At 38.8% G+C, this 17,983-nt stretch overlaps 2 protein-coding genes across 2 annotated transcripts in view; both read left to right on the top strand.

Moving 5' to 3' along the window:
- The first annotated feature begins 735 nt into the window (after positions 1-735).
- On the top strand, positions 736-4,368 carry LOC117327630. The gene is given in 3 exon segments (XM_033884691.1): positions 736-1,083; positions 1,085-1,292; positions 3,438-4,368. Coding segments are annotated over 3 exon segments (927 nt in total). The 5' UTR covers positions 736-918; the 3' UTR covers positions 3,992-4,368.
- Positions 4,369-12,510: 8,142 nt separating this feature from the next.
- The window catches only part of LOC117327627 (putative glutamate synthase [NADPH]), a 75,333-nt gene continuing 69,860 nt past the window's right edge, over positions 12,511-17,983 (top strand). Inside the window, exons 1-2 of the mRNA XM_033884687.1 lie at positions 12,511-12,635; positions 14,826-15,220. Of these exons, the coding sequence (XP_033740578.1) occupies positions 15,095-15,220 (126 nt within the window). The 5' untranslated portion in view covers positions 12,511-12,635; positions 14,826-15,094. The remainder of the gene's footprint in view (positions 12,636-14,825; positions 15,221-17,983) is intronic.

Genomic DNA, 17,983 nt, shown 5'->3' with positions numbered 1-17,983 from the left:
CTTAGTGATACCTTAGCTGCCGGTTTTCTCAAAGGACATATACAGGATGTAATAACTTGGTGATCAAAGTTAGATTTATCTTTCATTATATTCCACGTGAAACCAGACTCAAACAAATATTATTATCACCAAAACGGACCAATTTTACTAAGAAATGAGACAATCTAACAGGTTATAAATGAAGGCGTGTTAAATTATGTAAGCAAAATATATAAGATTGGACACAGATCAGACTGGAATTATCCGGCCAAGTCCGACAGGTACCAGGCCAGGTAAGGTCAATCAATCGCATGATTGACTTATATAAATGTTTGTGTAATAAGGTGGTAATAACGATTTACTCGGGCACGATAAATAAAGCTAATTAGACGTACATTGACGACTTGGCTTGCGTTCCAGGAATTCTTCATCCCTGGAGATCTATGTAATCCCCTTAATTGTTTCGACATTCTCCCATTAGAGCCATTAAGATGATACCGCTGAGCTTTACAAGCCGATAGTAAATTTAAAGCTGGCAATCTCTAGACCGTGACCGGGTCTTGTGTAACAGGTCACGGGGGAATATTTCATTCATATTGTCAGGCTAAGGCTGAGGTCACACAAACAAAAAATGAATAAAAACATACACAGAACACGAGTGATTCACGTGGGGAAAATTTACGTCGGGGAACCAATGGAAACTGATATTGATCTGGGACGGTGCATTTTGATTGGTTGATCTAAGAGAAGCCGGTACTACTGTACATACATTATATTGATTCTCAACCGATCGAGCCATCACAACAGGAAACTCGTGCAAGTACTTACAGAAGCTCTGTAACATTTTATCGCAAAGATTACCAAGCAGATAGCTTGTACCCAGTTGTATTAACTGCTCTGAAAATTCGTTATTTTCATCAGATTTGAAGAAAGAAAGCCATGGAAATCACCGATTTCATAACACCAACCCCATCGGTTTTGAATGAAGATTGCGATGGAAGCTTCCTGAAACGATTGTCCCTGTACTCTACGCTTCGCCAAGAAGATTTAGAATCCGTACTGAGAACCAGTGAGGTTCACGAATCCGGAAGGACCGACTGTAATAATTCCATTAAAAGGAATCGCCTGTCCCTACAGATCCCTGCCATCAGGACAAGACAAGACGCCATTTTGTTCAGACAAAGATTCAATTGAGGAAGAGGCGCCCTCGGCAGAAAATTTGACCACCGGCCAGAGTTTGACCTTGATACCGGAGGACATCCCCGTCCAATATACAGTACACGGTATCCACCCTCATGAGTTCCCCGTCAAAGGTACGATATGTTTGTTCTCTGTTGTGTGCCGCCATATTGTACGATATGAATTGATTTAGACATAATGATAAGCATTGTTCTATTGCATTCCATGATAATACCTGACTTTGTAGTAAATGGTTTACGTACAATTTGTCCGACTTTTAGACACTACAGTGTTTGGTGACTCCGACTCGCAGAGATGCAAATATTTGGAGTAGCAACTTTTTCGTGGTGCCCCAGACCTTGGTGTATTCGATGGTAGCCATTATATGGATATGAAAAATTACTCGTTTGATGCCATATCTCTACAAAAATCTGGACCATTGATTTGTCCATATCTTGAATTGAGGTATTATTTATCTCTTACTTAAGTTGTTATAATATAAAATGATATGATAAAACCATCTTCCTTACTGGCGAAAATTGTTCACCAAGACGGGTGCCACCATATCTAACTCATACACTTCGACAAGACCGTAATAGAATCCTACGTTAATAGAAGTGGTAAATGGAAAGCTAACGGAGTGCCAATGGTATATCATTATTTGTTTACTGAGCGTACGAGCCACACGTGTGTAAAACTACACACACATGTTCCCTCTCCAGTTTGTGGAAATGAATACCGCCTCAATGGTAGTTCTTCCGTAAGAGGACCACAATGTACTTTTGGAGACGTTACAGTGAACGCACAAATCTTCCGTCTGTATGATAACAAAAATGTTTAAAAAAAAAACAATTAAGTAAAGAATGACTACATCGAGGTAAAGAAAAAAACAAACGAAATATAAAATCATTTTCTTGAACTAACTAAGGGATTTCATTTCAAAACTGCTGATTTCGAAGCCAATACAATTTTGAATACCTATAGTCAGTCATTAATGACTCGTGAAGCCATTGCCCGACTTGATCGGCTGACATTCCCCATTTACCACTTTCTATCAGGACTAGCTTTACATATGTCGAGTGTTCATTGTCATACAGCTGCATACTATCTCTGAAGTATAGAATTAGACTGGGTAACTGTAACGGTCCGGATCACACGACTCCTTACTTAAGTGTGACAGACTAAAGCTATATGTTAAATGTATATTTAGTTTGTAGGGTTCTTAGTAAAAATGTGAAATTGTTTATATTTGTGAATAATGTAAATCTACTTGTATATTTTACGCGTTTTTCTTTAAGACAGACATAACTTATTTTTGTCGTCTCGCCACGTCTCTTAACAATGCATGTAACACGTGGATCTCTAGAATAGAAATTTAAGGTGCATGGGAACCTCTTAGATTAATTTTGTATTTTATATTGTAAAATATAGTAAAAGATCATTTAAAATGATGAAAATTCATTGTTCCATTTACGTTGAAGTTAGTATGGTACATGTTCTCAGAACCTAGAGGTCCACGTTTTCTGCAGTTTGAATTTCTGTACATATATGTTTGTGTATAAATTACCTGTCGATAACTGTAAAAGTCCAAGATGCTACTCCAAAGTTCACAGACGATCACTTACGACATCTGACTTGACCAATACGATGGTTAGTGACGTGCTGTTCTGCTTTGCCATGTGTTCTGGAAACTATTTTTACTTTCAGTTTTTGAGATGTACTAAGTCGGCGGTACTGCAGCCCAGCGATGGGACGAAGTCCTTTATAACATAAACTTGCTCACTTTGTGTGCTTAGTAAGTTTTTCTCCTCTGTGGAGGGACTTCCTACCACGCAAGTTCATCAGGACCGCTGTAAATATCATGCCTATATATGTGTTTTCACTTTAATCACCTGTCATAGTTTCTTAATAACGTATCTGATGTTTATAGGAATACGTAAAATCCACGATTACTTTAAAACAGTCATTTAAAAACGTTTTAACAAGAAAACTATTGAATATTTATGCTTGTATTTCACTTATATTTAATGAGATCTAGTGGGAAATATTTGACAAAGTTTGAAATATGTACATGTACTCGGTAAACTTGGAAGTCAATTTGTATAGATTGTATTTTGTAACTTAAGTAGTAATATGCAATTTAGCCACTTTCCCACCATTTTGTTTGTTCAACCTAGAATGTGTAAGACCATTGTCTCACTACAAATAATAAAACTAGCTTAATCACATTATTTTATGATTCGATAGCAGGGTATTCATTTTGGATGTCTCCATTGTAGGTTTCTATGTGGACCGGCGAGTCTGCCCTGGTTTCCGGTACAAGGTGCGCTTCGTCAGCAGGAGGGATGACGTCTTTGACGGTAAAGGGCGCTGCCTGTTGTCAGTCGGCATGGGGTATGGAAAACGCTTGACCTTCAAGGGAGACAAACTCAACGTCAACGACTGTTTCTTTTGGTCAGACAACGACGAAGATGGTTACGCATTCAGTCACGATGTCCTGGAGAAGGGCGAGAAATTCATTCTCTACGACTCCAACTCTCAACCAATCGGTGATGTGGTTGTCGAATCTGCCACGGAATGCCCACAGATCGAAGAATCCATGGAAACTACAAAAACGCATATAAAAAAAGTAGTTCGTGTTCGATTTGCATGCGTTATTAACTATCACACACGTTTCCACGGTAGCTTGGTAGAGGTGAACAATCAGGATATCGAGATCGTAGAAGGCCTTGTTGACGTCATCAAACAACGTCGTGAACGAGAAGCACAGGTGCAATGCATTAGGAATGTCCATCTAATGCGCGCTGGCGATTGTACCCTCTGGAAGGACTGATGTGTCGCTACATATTTATCTGGTCGGCGATTCGTGAGGCGGAATGAATTAATACTCCCCGCGGAGTTACACAAGTGTGATCAGGTCAGATTTCGTGCTCAGGCTCGAGCGATTACGTACATTACCAACAATGTACAACACACATGTACGTCATTGTACGTGTACCTAGCCCAATTGTTCACGAACAATAGACACGGGATTGCTGAGGGACTGTGAATCAATTGTGATAGCAAAACATATTTAAAGTATATATTTACAATTTTCTGTTTGTCCCTTTCTTGTACACATGTTGGTGCAATCTTGTTTTCAAGAAAGATGGAAGTTGTTTTTGCAAATGTTTGTTGTTGAAATTATCAATAAAAGCTTTGGTTATGAAATTTGTTTTTAATTGTTTATCTAATAAAAACAATAAACTCAACTTAAATTATATAAAACACGTTAATTTGTGATAGACATGCAGGAAAAATAAACATCACAGTAATGCCAGGAACAAAATAATAATACATGTATATCTCCCAGTCAGGAGATACAGAAATGGACTCCAGTTTCCATTTTTGAGTGTCAAATGGAGTCCTTATTTGAATGAGGCTATTGCGACAACCGTCAATGAATGATACTTGTGAAGTTCATACATTCCGGGTCTTACTTTAAATTCCTGTAAAACGGTACCAATCCAAGATATTGTTATGATGAAAAGTCACGTGTGTGACACTGTCTGTCATCTGTCTAGTCACCACTACTCTGGTTGTCCCACTATCTAGTCACCACTACTCCGGTTGTCCCGGTGTTTAGTCACCACTACTCCGGTTGTTCCGCTGTCTAGTCACCACTACTCCGGTTGTCGCACTGTCTAGTCATCACTACTCCGGTTGTCGCACTGTCTAGTCACCACTACTCCGGTTGTCCTGGTGTCTAGTCACCACTACTCCGGTTGTCCTGGTGTCTAGTCACCACTACTCCGGTTGTCCCACTATCTAGTCACCACTACTCCGGTTGTCCTGGTGTATAGTCACCACTACTCCGGTTGTCCCACTGTCTAGTCACCACTACTCCGGTTGTCCCACTATCTAGTCACCACTACTCCGGTTGTCCCACTATCTAGTCACCACTACTCCGGTTGTCCTGGTGTCTAGTCACCACTACTCCGGTTGTCCCAATGTCTAGTCACCACTACTCCGGTTGTCCCGCTGTCTAGTCACCACTACTCCGGTTGTTCCGCTGTCTAGTCACCACTACTCCGGTTGTCCCACTGTCTAGTCACCACTACTCCGGTTGTCCCAATGTCTAGTCACCACTACTCCGGTTGTCCCACTGTCTAGTCACCACTACTCCAGTTGTCCCACTGTCTAGTCACCACTACTCCGGTTGTCCCAATGTCTAGTCACCACTACTCCGGTTGTCCCACCGTCTAGTCACCACTACTGCGGTTGTCCCACTGTCTAGTCACCACTACTCCGGTTGTCCCGGTGTCTAGTCACCACTAATCCGGTTGTCCCCCTGTCTAGTCACCACTACTCTGATTGTCCCAATGTCTATTCACCACTACTCCGGTTGTCCCACTGTCTAGTCACCACTACTCTGATTGTCCCAATGTCTAGTCACCACTACTCCGGTTGTCCCACTGTCTAGTCACCACTACGGTTGTCCCACTGTCTAGTCACCACTACTCCGGTTGTCCCAATGTCTAGTCACAACTACTCCGGTTGTCCCACTGTCTAGTCACCACTACTCCGGTTGTCCCACTGTCTAGTCACCACTACTCCGGTTGTCCCACTGTCTAGTCACCACTACTCCGGTTGTCCCAATGTCTAGTCACCACTACTCCAGTTGTCCCACTGTCTAGTCACCACTACTCCGGTTGTCCCGGTGTCTAGTCACCACTACTCCGGTTGTCTCAATGTCTAGTCACCACTACTCCGGTTGTTCCACTGTCTAGTCACCACTACTCCGGTTGTCCCACTGTCTAGTCACCACTACTCCGGTTGTCCCACTGTCTAGTCACCACTACTCCGGTTGTCCCACTGTCTAGTCACCACTACTCTGGTTGTCCCGGTGTCTAGTCACCACTACTCCAGTTGTCCCACTGTCTAGTCACCACTACTCCGGTTGTCCCAATGTCTAGTCACCACTACTCCGGTTGTCCCACTGTCTAGTCACCACTACTGCGGTTGTCCCACTGTCTAGTCACCACTACTCCGGTTGTCCCGGTGTCTAGTCACCACTAATCCGGTTGTCCCCCTGTCTAGTCACCACTACTCTGATTGTCCCAATGTCTATTCACCACTACTCCGGTTGTCCCACTGTCTAGTCACCACTACTCTGATTGTCCCAATGTCTAGTCACCACTACTCCGGTTGTCCCACTGTCTAGTCACCACTACGGTTGTCCCACTGTCTAGTCACCACTACTCCGGTTGTCCCAATGTCTAGTCACCACTACTCCGGTTGTCCCACTGTCTAGTCACCACTACTCCGGTTGTCCCACTGTCTAGTCACCACTACTCCGGTTGTCCCACTGTCTAGTCACCACTACTCCGGTTGTCCCACTGTCTAGTCACCACTACTCCGGTTGTCCCAATGTCTAGTCACCACTACTCCGGTTGTCCCACTGTCTAGTCACCACTACTCCAGTTGTCCCACTGTCTAGTCACCACTACTCCGGTTGTCCCAATGTCTAGTCACCACTACTCCAGTTGTCCCACTGTCTAGTCACCACTACTCCGGTTGTCCCGTGTCTAGTCACCACTACTCCGGTTGTCCACTGTCTAGTCACCACTACTCCGGTTGTCCCGGTGTCTAGTCACCACTACTCCGGTTGTCTCAATGTCTAGTCACCACTACTCCGGTTGTCCCACTGTCTAGTCACCACTACTCCGGTTGTCCCACTGTCTAGTCACCACTACTCCGGTTGTCCCACTGTCTAGTCACCACTACTCCGGTTGTCCCACTGTCTAGTCACCACTACTCTGGTTGTCCCGGTGTCTAGTCACCACTACTCCGGTTGTTCCGCTGTCTAGTCACCACTACTCCGGTTGTCCCACTGTCTAGTCACCACTACTCCGGTTGTCCCACTGTCTAGTCACCACTACTCCGGTTGTCCCACTGTCTAGTCACCACTACTCCAGTTGTCCCAATGTCTAGTCACCACTACTCTGGTTGTCCCACTGTCTAGTCACCACTACTCCGGTTGTCCCACTTTCTAGTCACCACTACTCCGGTTGTCCACTGTCTAGTCACCACTACTCCGGTTGTCCACTGTCTAGTCACCACTACTCCGGTTGTCCCGTGTCTAGTCACCACTACTCAAGGCTTCTAGTAATCGCCACTTTGCCTTACCGGTTATATCAAATCACGTACACGTATTAACCTAAACTTATGGTAATCTGACGGGATATTTCCAATATGTACCGGAACTCGGATATAAGCTTGCTCAGGAAATATTTCAAGAATATTTGTGATTTTGCCTCATAACGTCAAAGATTTCAATGTATATATATATATGTATATTTACCTAAAATATCAAATATCAAAACAAAAATGAGTTTTTAATTTTTTAGATTTTTGACCAAAATTCTAAATTTTCAACTTTCAAAATAGTTTTTAGTTTTTAGATTTTAAAGTTTTTGACTGAAAACCTAAAATATCAAATATCTAAAATCGTTTCGCGATTTTGATTTTTTGGATTTTTGGAGTTTTATACCTTTGCCGTTCAAAGTTCCAAAATATCAAAACTCGTTCGTCTCTTCAAAGCACCGTATGAAGATATACGGCAAGTCTGTCGACACATCAATTATTATAACATTGATTTAGTTGTTTTAAATGCTTTATAATACTGAACCGATTCCATCTTGTTTTTAATCTCAAACATACTGTGATCATACGATGTTCCAAGATTCTTCCGTCGTAATTCATTTCGGGGTGAAATCTTGAAAGTAGGCCAGAGCAGTCTCTGGTCAAAGTCAACTTTGAATAAAATCGGTAGCTCTTTATTCTTCCCAACATGCAGTCATGCACTAATCCAGTGTCTCTGTATCATAGTTAAAACGTGAAGGTTATTGATTCATCCCAGCTTGCTACTGGCCCGCAATTTTTACACGTGACCACTGAGATCAAGTTGTTTAAAAGAAAAGGACAGACGACGCACCACGGTAGATGAATATCCTTTAATTACTCATTGAAACCATACATCAGATAAATATCCTACATGGAACAGTTAAACTGGCTACTCACAATCCACATATTTTCTACATATTTGAATTGATACGGCAGGGAAGTGCGTTTTTTCTGCTTTTTTTTCGGACTTTCATTAATTTTCGCATTCAGTCTAACTTTTAAACATATAAATAACCAGACCAATACGTCCTCACTGTACTCTTTTGAAGATTTAGTATGGCTATCATTATTTACTAAACACCAACCGGTTTAGACTTTATCTCGTCCCATTTTCTACCTTGTGGAATTATACCAGCCGTGTTAGGGCAGGTGCCTAAGGGAACAAAGAAAGGAACATTACGAGATCCCAAGTGTTGCAATGGCAGATGTATGAGTTTTTTGGAGTTATTTTATTATCTTCCATCATTCACAGATTTTTCTTCCGTTTTATCTTACAATAATTCGTTCTCATCCCTCAGGGTGTTATTAAGGGGGCGTGATTTCTCTGTCATTCCTGGGGGTATGACGGAAAGCATGTGCTGGCAACAATACATTGACGTCACATCAACAATACAATGACGTCACATCAACAATACATTGACGTCACATCAACAATACAATGACGTCACGTCGATATTGTGTTGCGGGAGAATAATCACCCCCCACCTTGAAGACATGACGGGAAAATGTCCAACCCTCCGAGTTAGACGACCAAGAATGTCACCTCTGTGGTTAACGATCGAGAATAATAGAGTATTATGTACATGTGTTTGTACGGGCCTATGTTTGGTTTGCTCACCTATAAAAAAATATGTAGACATCCTGGATGTAATTGATTGCATAACTATACTGTTTTTATTTTGTGGAGTTTAACGGATATAATTTAAATATTTACAATGTTTCACATAACATCTACCATTGCACATACAAATGTTTCACATAACATCTATCATTACACGTACAAATGTTTCACAAAACACATATCATTACACGTTCAAATGCACGTTCAAATGTTTCGCTAAACATCTATCATTACACGTACAGATGTTTCGCTAAACATCTATCATTACACGTACAAATGTTTCACAAAACATCTATCATTACACGTTAAAATGCACGTTCAAATGTTTCGCTAAACATCTATCATTACACGTTCAAATGCACGTTCAAATGTTTCGCTGAACATCTATCATTACACGTACAAATGTTTCACACAGCATCTATCATTACACGTTCAAATGTTTCGCTGAACATCTATCATTACACGTACAAATGTTTCACACAGCATCTATCATTACACGTTCAAATGTTTCGCTAAACATCTATCATTACACGTACAGATGTTTCGCTAAACACGAGATTTGTTGAGATTCTCCCGTCCCACTTCCATGGGAGTGAATGATTATTTCTGCCTTATCCCGTTAACTCTATTGTCTAGAATATCCATGGACGTTGCATCTTTGCAAGAAATGTTGACGTGACGTAATTCGACGTGACGCCATGGTATTGTTGACGTGACGAAACGCAATTGTTGAGAACGTGCAAAGAGCAAGTATAGCTTGTCTTTTCCCTAGGGTAAGATAAGGAAATATACAGGTATAACCACGGGGTCACCATGTGAAAGCTCTCTTAATGTAGGGGAACCGAGACAGGGACGTATATTGATTTTATATTAATATATTGCATTCCTGCACCAGTGTAGTCTCTGTTGAGCAAGATTTGAAAATATGCAATTTTATATAAGATTTTAGTACATTACGGAATACATCCTTGATCCTGACGATCTCGCATTCGATATGTAAATCGGAGATTCTAGGTAATAAGGCCAAAACTACACCAATCACTTACAATAGATAGGCCTATGATATGTATACTCTTGTCAATGTAAAAAAGTATGAAATTGTATCTTGACTTGCTTAATCAATTAAGATATTTAATATCAAATTGCTCATAGGATATTTGAAACATAATTCATATATTTATGTGTGTATACTAAATATTTCTAATGTCTTTACGTCTTTACGTCACAAAGAATATGCAAAAATCAGAAATCAACTTAAATGGGAAATAAGAAAGACTAGGAGGGAAATGGAACGAAGCATAGCAGAGAATATCAAATCAAACCCAAAACGATTTTGGAATTATGTTAACTCAACGAGAAAAGTGAGAACAGGGATATCCGACCTCATGGGACTATATAAACGGAGATGATCAACAGATGGCAGTCAAGGACAGCGATAAAGCCGAGGTCTTAGCTAAGTTTTTCAGCAGTGTTTTTACGAAGGAACCATCTGGAGACCTACCGGAATTTAATACTAGAACTGTAAATCACCCTTTTGAGGAGATAATTTGTAATCCATTAGTCGTTGAATTTCTTTTTAGCAAATTTAAATGAAAATAAATCGCAGGGGCCAGACAAAATTCACCCGAAAGTTCTAAAGGAATTGAGACATTTTATCAGTACACCCTTAGCCGAGATTTTCAACCGGTCATTGGAAGATGGAAAACTACCTCAAGAATGGAAAGAAGCTAACATCACTGCCATATATACAAGAAAGGATCGAAGTCGGACCCAGGAAATTATAGACCTGTCAGCCTCACAAGTATTGTTGTAAAGACCCTAGAGAAGTTAGTTAGAAACAGTATAGTTAATCACATGGATAAGAATAATCTTTTAAGCTCTAAACAATTTGGATTTATCTCGGGACGATCAACCCAACTTCAGTTGCTGAATGTTTTAGAAGATTGGACTGAAATTATAGATAATGGAGGAGAAATAGATGTAATTTATATGGATTTTATGAAGGCATTTGATAAAGTCCCGCATAAACGCCTCTTAAAGAAATTGATAGGATATGGCGTAAGCCAAAAAGTAGTAAATTGGATAGAGGATTAACTGAGTAATAGATGTCAGCGTGTTATTGTTAATGGTGAGATGTCAGAAACATACCCCGTAATCAGCGGCATCCCGCAAGGCAGTGTACTGGGCCCAATCTTATTTGTAGTATATATAAACGACCTTCCTGAAATACCAACATCTTCGTCGCCGCTATTTGCAGATGACACAAAGTTATACAGACGGATTAGGAACGAGGAAGATGTGAGAATCCTCCAGGAGAACCTGGATAAACTCCAAATTTGGTCGAACAAATGGTTACTCAAATTCCACCCCAACAAATGTAAAAAAAAATATCAATAAAAGCTTCCAAGAAAAGACATTACTATATGAATGGACAGGAAGGAGAGAGGATTCAGCTGGAAAACATCACACACGAAAAGGACATTGGGGTTACCATCGATGAGGACCTGAATTTCAAAACTCACCTGCATAACATTGTAAACAAAGCGAACAGCATAGTTGGACTGATACGAAGATCGTTTGTATATCTTGATGAGTCAATGTTCAAGTTATTATTTAAAGCTCTCGTCAGACCACACCTGGAATACGCGGCAAGTGTATGGAACCCATATCGAGTAGCAGATATCGACCTGATCGAGAACGTTCAAAGAAGGGCATCAAAACTTATTCCGGGACTCAAAAACCTTACATATGAAGAACGCCTAGAGAGACTAAATCTTCCAACTTTACAACATCGGAGAACTAGAGGGGACATTATCAATGTTTTAAAATAGTTAAAAAAAACTTTATGATTAGGCTATAGAGTAACTGAGAACTTTTTCCAAATGGACAGTTCTAGTAGGACGAGAGGTCACTCTGAGAAAATTTTTAAGAAACGTTGTAATCTAGAATTACAATGTAAGAAAGAATTTCTTCAGTAACAGAATAATAGATGTATGGAATAATTTACCGCAACATATTATAGAAGCAGATACTGTATACAACTTTGAAGTAATGTTAGATAAACACTGGAAAAATATTCATTTTAAAGTTTAACATTTTAGATATATTGAGGAAACATAGCCATTGATATACTGGAAATCAATCATTTATTTATTTTATGTACATATATTGTTGTTATGGATATAGAGGCTTCCAGCCTGCAACCATTAATTATCCTGATAAATCCTAATAAACGTCTATAACATAAACGTTCAGATTATTCCTCTTGCCCCAGGAAAAATAAATTGTTGCAAAAATATGCATGGTATAGTCACGTGCATCCTGTATTATTTAAATATAACACTAATCAGAATCTAAACTATTAGGGTTTTTTCACATAACATGAACAACCAGGTGTGTCATCAAGTGTCTTTGGGGCAGCGCCTGAATACGTTGGCCGATTTTTCCACAGGTAGAAATGCACACATACATGTACCATTAATAATGAATCTGTACAGCGAGCCAATGAAATGGAAGCCCGGTACACGCTGGGTTCACGTGGTCACAGTATACTGAAGTGTGTAACCTTCACCGGTAACGATTGTAGTTCTGTAAGGCCGGGAAACCGTGTAATTACAAAATCTGTCTGTATCGGTGGTATCGCGGTGTACCAAGGTCCCTTATAGGTGTCTGCCAGGTTGGATCCACACACGTGAGTGTTTCAGTCATATTTGAAAATTTGTCCTTTACTATATATATGTTGCACACGTGTGTCGATCACACGAAATGAAGCGGAACATGCATGTCTTGGGATGCACAAATGTAAACATTGCAATTGTTTATTCTTAGCACGTCGTACACAGTTGTATATGAACGGATACTGGTAATTGGTGTTTAAGTGCGAAATGATGCAGACTAGGAGGTATCTGTTTGTATGTGGCATGTTATACAACTATTCAGTCTTGTGTAACACACGTGCTTCAGATGCTGATCCGAGATCTAGAGCAGTACAGGGGACATAACTCTGTTAATTTGATCAGACGATTGTTTTTTTATCACTTACATGACAGTTCATTGGCTTGTTGTATTTAAGGCATCTTTTTGGAAAGTCAATTGTTAAATTTTATTTTTGGTTTTTAGTGTGTATAAACATCCAGTATTTCTGTTTAATGGAAAGCTAAATGTATGGTGAATTCTGACAGTTATTGCGATACAAGGCATATACGGTGTATATAATATAATATAATGATAGACCCGTCTTTTTTTTATATGATATACAGAAAATGTATATCTCAATTTATTGTCAGAAATACCCGTGATAGGTGCATAAATGAAGGCCCACAGCAGGATTCGGTTTTGTTGAATTAATTAACTTGAATATTTGAGTTCAGATTAAATTAATTACAAGCAAACCCCATTTTGACATACCAGAAAAAATACAGCAGTTGCTCATTGTCTTGGGTAATGAATATTGAACCAAGTGACTTACTCGTGGATCATCAGATTTTCAGTAATTAGAGACTTAATAGAACAAGACACAGTAGAGCAAGACATGGAAGCCTGTGTTAAAGGGGTGGGGAGTAAACCTGGGTACCGGTGAAAACCTATTTAATTGGGCAGGTGACCCCATACCTTTCCACGTCCAAACAGGGAACCAGGAAAACTGCATAGGTGAAAGGCGAGTGTATTTATACCACTGCCACCCAATATCCTAATTTCTAATCAAAGTGTGATGATGATAAGATAATAGTTTGATATATAAAATCATGTAAGAGGTTGCTATACTGTAGAATTTTTGACTCCCAAAATGAACTCCAACTCTTGGGATTGAAGGGACATGTCAATTTGTATTTGACACAATCATATGTTTTGGCCTTAATACATATTTCTATTAGTGTTCGATCGATCCCATGGGGTTTATGAGGCTTGTTTGTACCAGTATGAAACATTGGAGCTGGGAGATTTCCATTTCATTTATACAGTACATGTATATATAAACAACCTGTAAGCTTGTGTATACATATATATATCTAATCTTATTGTTAATATCTATGTTGATTATAATGCATTCCTTCTATAATCCTGTTATCCTGGTCTGCAGATTCCCGCTGTGCTGTTCACCAGGTTATCAGAGATACAGGATTTTATCACTCGGCTGATCGATACTCGATCTAGCTGTACTCTGAGCATTTCATTTGACACTTGGGTTATCCTGCGCCATGCAATATTAGAAATTGCTTACTTTTCCCATCTACCAGTGATTAAATTAGGAAAAGATCTTTAATTGACTAGCACACAAAAATTTAACCTTAATAGCAGGAGCACACATTGTGATTGAAACATGTGATCAATAGTCACATAAACTGAAATGTTAAATTCAGTTATAGTATTTATCTAGCTAAATGCTATTTATAAGTCCCTTAGAATTTCCAGATAAGCACCCATCATCTATTGCAAGTCAGTTGAAATGCTTGCAAATAAATTTCATTGACCTGCGGTAATAAACGTTGACTATGTATACATGAGTCAAAATTAAGTGTAAGCTGTAAACTCACTTTCTAATTATCAGATGAAAACTGTACACTACTTTTTCAGGTATAAAACATTTAATTCTGATGTTAAGATTCAGATTATGAATGTCCTGAATTTTTTCTTTAATGTAGATAAAAAAGTTGCCATTTAATTTGATTACAGGTAATTATAAGAACCAAAAATGTTCAGACTGGAGCATGTTCTGTGCATGCAAGATTAAAATTCTGAATGAGTGTAACATGTAATTTGAAGATAACACCATTCTTTGATAATTGCATTACAATTCTTGATAGGCTGTTCTATATCTCATCTAAGACTGATATAGCTACAGTAATTATCTCTGTCTAACAAATGCTTTTTTCCATTTCAGATCAATACCACAATAATAGCTAACGCCATTGACAGTTTGTATATATATAGAGTCTGCCATTTTGTGTGACTTCTTTTCACTGACTTTCAACACCAGATGGTACAGGATATCTTATAACGCCAGAACACCTTATCCTGTAATAGAAACACTGAAGATTCGATAAAACAATAGACATTTCAAAGAGGCTAAATTGCCTTGTAGAATTATACATATAGAACAACATTTAGTCTGACGAGGCTGCAGTGACCTAGATTTACACAGGGCTAGGGATGCCTTGTGTGGAGGGCCGTGTTCCTGGAATTCCGGAGAAATGTGGACTTTATGACCCAACACTTGAAAGTGATGCCTGTGGCGTTGGATTTGTAGTTAGCATCGATGGCATCCGCTCACATAAGGTAAATATAAATAAGTAATTTTTATATGAGACATTAGCCTTCCTTTGATGGCGACTCGAAAACAATTGTTTTCCATGAAACCTAGCTATATATATAGCTACACTTCTGACCAGGTTTACACATTCTTCAATGAGTAGAGTTTATTAAGTCCAGGGTGTCCATACCTGATTTTCTCAGAGTTGAAGGTTGGGCAATTATTACAGGATACTAAATTAATTTTTTTTTGTTACGTATAACAAAAGGACAAAAACATGTGCGCCCTTACAAAATCATTCTTGATACTATCATCTTAAAGCATAACAATTCATGTGTTATATGTATAATCCTGACAATCATCACAACTGTTACAGTTTATTTTCTTTATCAGAATATATCGAACCAATTAATGTTTCCTTTAATGTTATCTGTGTTGAATTTACTGTGTTTCATCTGGAGCTAGCTGATATGATCTCCTGGATTTGATATTCTCATCAGGAAATCATTTATCCCCATCAGGAAATCTTTTGATACAGTCCCCGTAAGGAAATATTAAGATATCCTCATCAGGAAACCTTTTGATATGTTCCCCATTGGGAAATATTTAGATATCCTCATTAGGAAACCTTTTGATACAGTCCCCGTAAGGAAATATTTAGATATCCACATCAGGAAACCTTTTGATACGGTCCCCATTGGGAAATATTTAGATATCCTCATCAGGAAACCTTTTGATACAGTCCCCATTGGGAAATATTTAAATATCCTCATCAGGAAACCATTTGAAACAGTCCCCATTGGGAAATATTTAGATATCCTCATCAGGAAACCTTTTGATACATTCCCCATAAGGAAATATTTAGATATCCTCATTAGGAAACCTTTTGATACAGTCCCTGTAAGGAAATATTTAGATATCCACATCAGGAAACCTTTTGATACAGTCCCCATAAGGAAATATTTAGATATCCTCATCAGGAAACCTTTTGATACAGTCCCCATAAGGAAATATTTAGATATCCTCATCAGGAAACCTTTTGATACATTCCCCATCAGGAAATATTTAAATATCCTCCTTAGGAAACCTTTTGATACAGTCCCTGTAAGGAAATATTTAGATATCCACATCAGGAAACTTTTGATACAGTCCCCATAAGGAAATATTTAGATATCCTCATCAGGAAACCTTTTGATATGTTCCCCATAAGGAAATATTTAGATATCCTCATCAGGAAACCTTTTGATACAGTCCCCATAAGGAAATATTTAGATATCCACATCAGGAAACCTTTTGATACAGTCCCCATTTGGAAATATTTAGATATCCACATCAGGAAACCTTTTGATACAGTCCCCATAAGGAAATATTTAGATATCCTCATCAGGAAACCTTTTGATACAGTCCCCATAAGGAAATATTTAGATATCCACATCAGGAAACCTTTTGATACAGTCCCCATTGGGAAATATTTAGATATCCACATCAGGAAACCTTTTGATATGTCCCCATTGGGAAATATTTAGATATCCTCATCAGGAAACCTTTTGATACAGTCCCCATAAGGAAATATTTAGATATCCACATCAGGAAACCTTTTGATGTGTTCCCCATAAGGAAATATTTAGATATCCTCCTTAGGAAACCTTTTGATACAGTCCCCATAAGGAAATATTTAGATATCCACATCAGGAAACCTTTTGATACAGTCCCCATTGGGAAATATTTAGATATCCTCATCAGGAAACCTTTTGATACAGTCCCCATTGGGAAATATTTAGATATCCTCATCAGGAAACCTTTTGATACTGTCCCCATTGGGAAATATTTAGATATCCTCATCAGGACACCTTTTGATACTGTCCCCATTGGGAAATATTTAGATATCCACATCAGGAAACCTTTTGATATGTTCCCCATAAGGAAATATTTAGATATAATATCCTCATTAGGAAACCTTTTGATACAGTCCCTGTAAGGAAATATTTAGATATCCACATCAGGAAACCTTTTGATACAGTCCCTGTAAGGAAATATTTAGATATCCACATCAGGAAACCTTTTGATACAGTCCCCATAAGTAAATATTTAGATATCCTCATCAGGAAACCTTTTGATATGTTCCCCATAAGGAAATATTTAGATATCCTCATCAGGAAACCTTTTGATACAGTCCCCATGAGGAAATATATAGATATCCACATCAGGAAACCTTTTGATACAGTCCCCATTGGGAAATATTTAGATATCCTCATCAGTAAACCTTTTGATACAGTCCCCATTGGGAAATATTTTGATATCCACATCAGGAAACCTTTTGATACAGTCCCCATTGGGAAATATTTAGATATCCTCGTCAGGAAACCTTTTGATACAGTCCCCATAAGGAAATATTTAGATATCCACATTAGGAAACCTTTTGATACAGTCTCCATTGGGAAATTTTTAGATATCCACATCAGGAAACCTTTTGATACAGTCCCCATTGGGAAAAATTTAAATATCCTCATCAGGAAACCTTTTGATACAGTCCCCATTGGGAAATATTTAGATATCCACATCAGGAAACCTTTTGATATGTTCCCCATAAGGAAATATTTAGATATCCTCCTGAGGAAACCTTTTGATACAGTCCCCATAAGGAAATATTTAGATATCCACATCAGGAAACCTTTTGATACAGTCTCCATTGGGAAATATTTAGATATCCTCATCAGGAAACCTTTTGATACTATCCCCATTGGGAAATATTTAGATATCCACATCAGGAAACCTTTTGATATGTTCCC

This window comes from Pecten maximus, chromosome 5 (assembly GCF_902652985.1).
Source record: "Pecten maximus chromosome 5, xPecMax1.1, whole genome shotgun sequence".
In the NCBI taxonomy this organism is placed as follows: domain Eukaryota; kingdom Metazoa; phylum Mollusca; class Bivalvia; order Pectinida; family Pectinidae; genus Pecten; species Pecten maximus.
The sequence above is the reverse complement of the archived record's forward strand: the minus strand, read 5'-3'. Positions and strand labels throughout refer to the sequence as shown.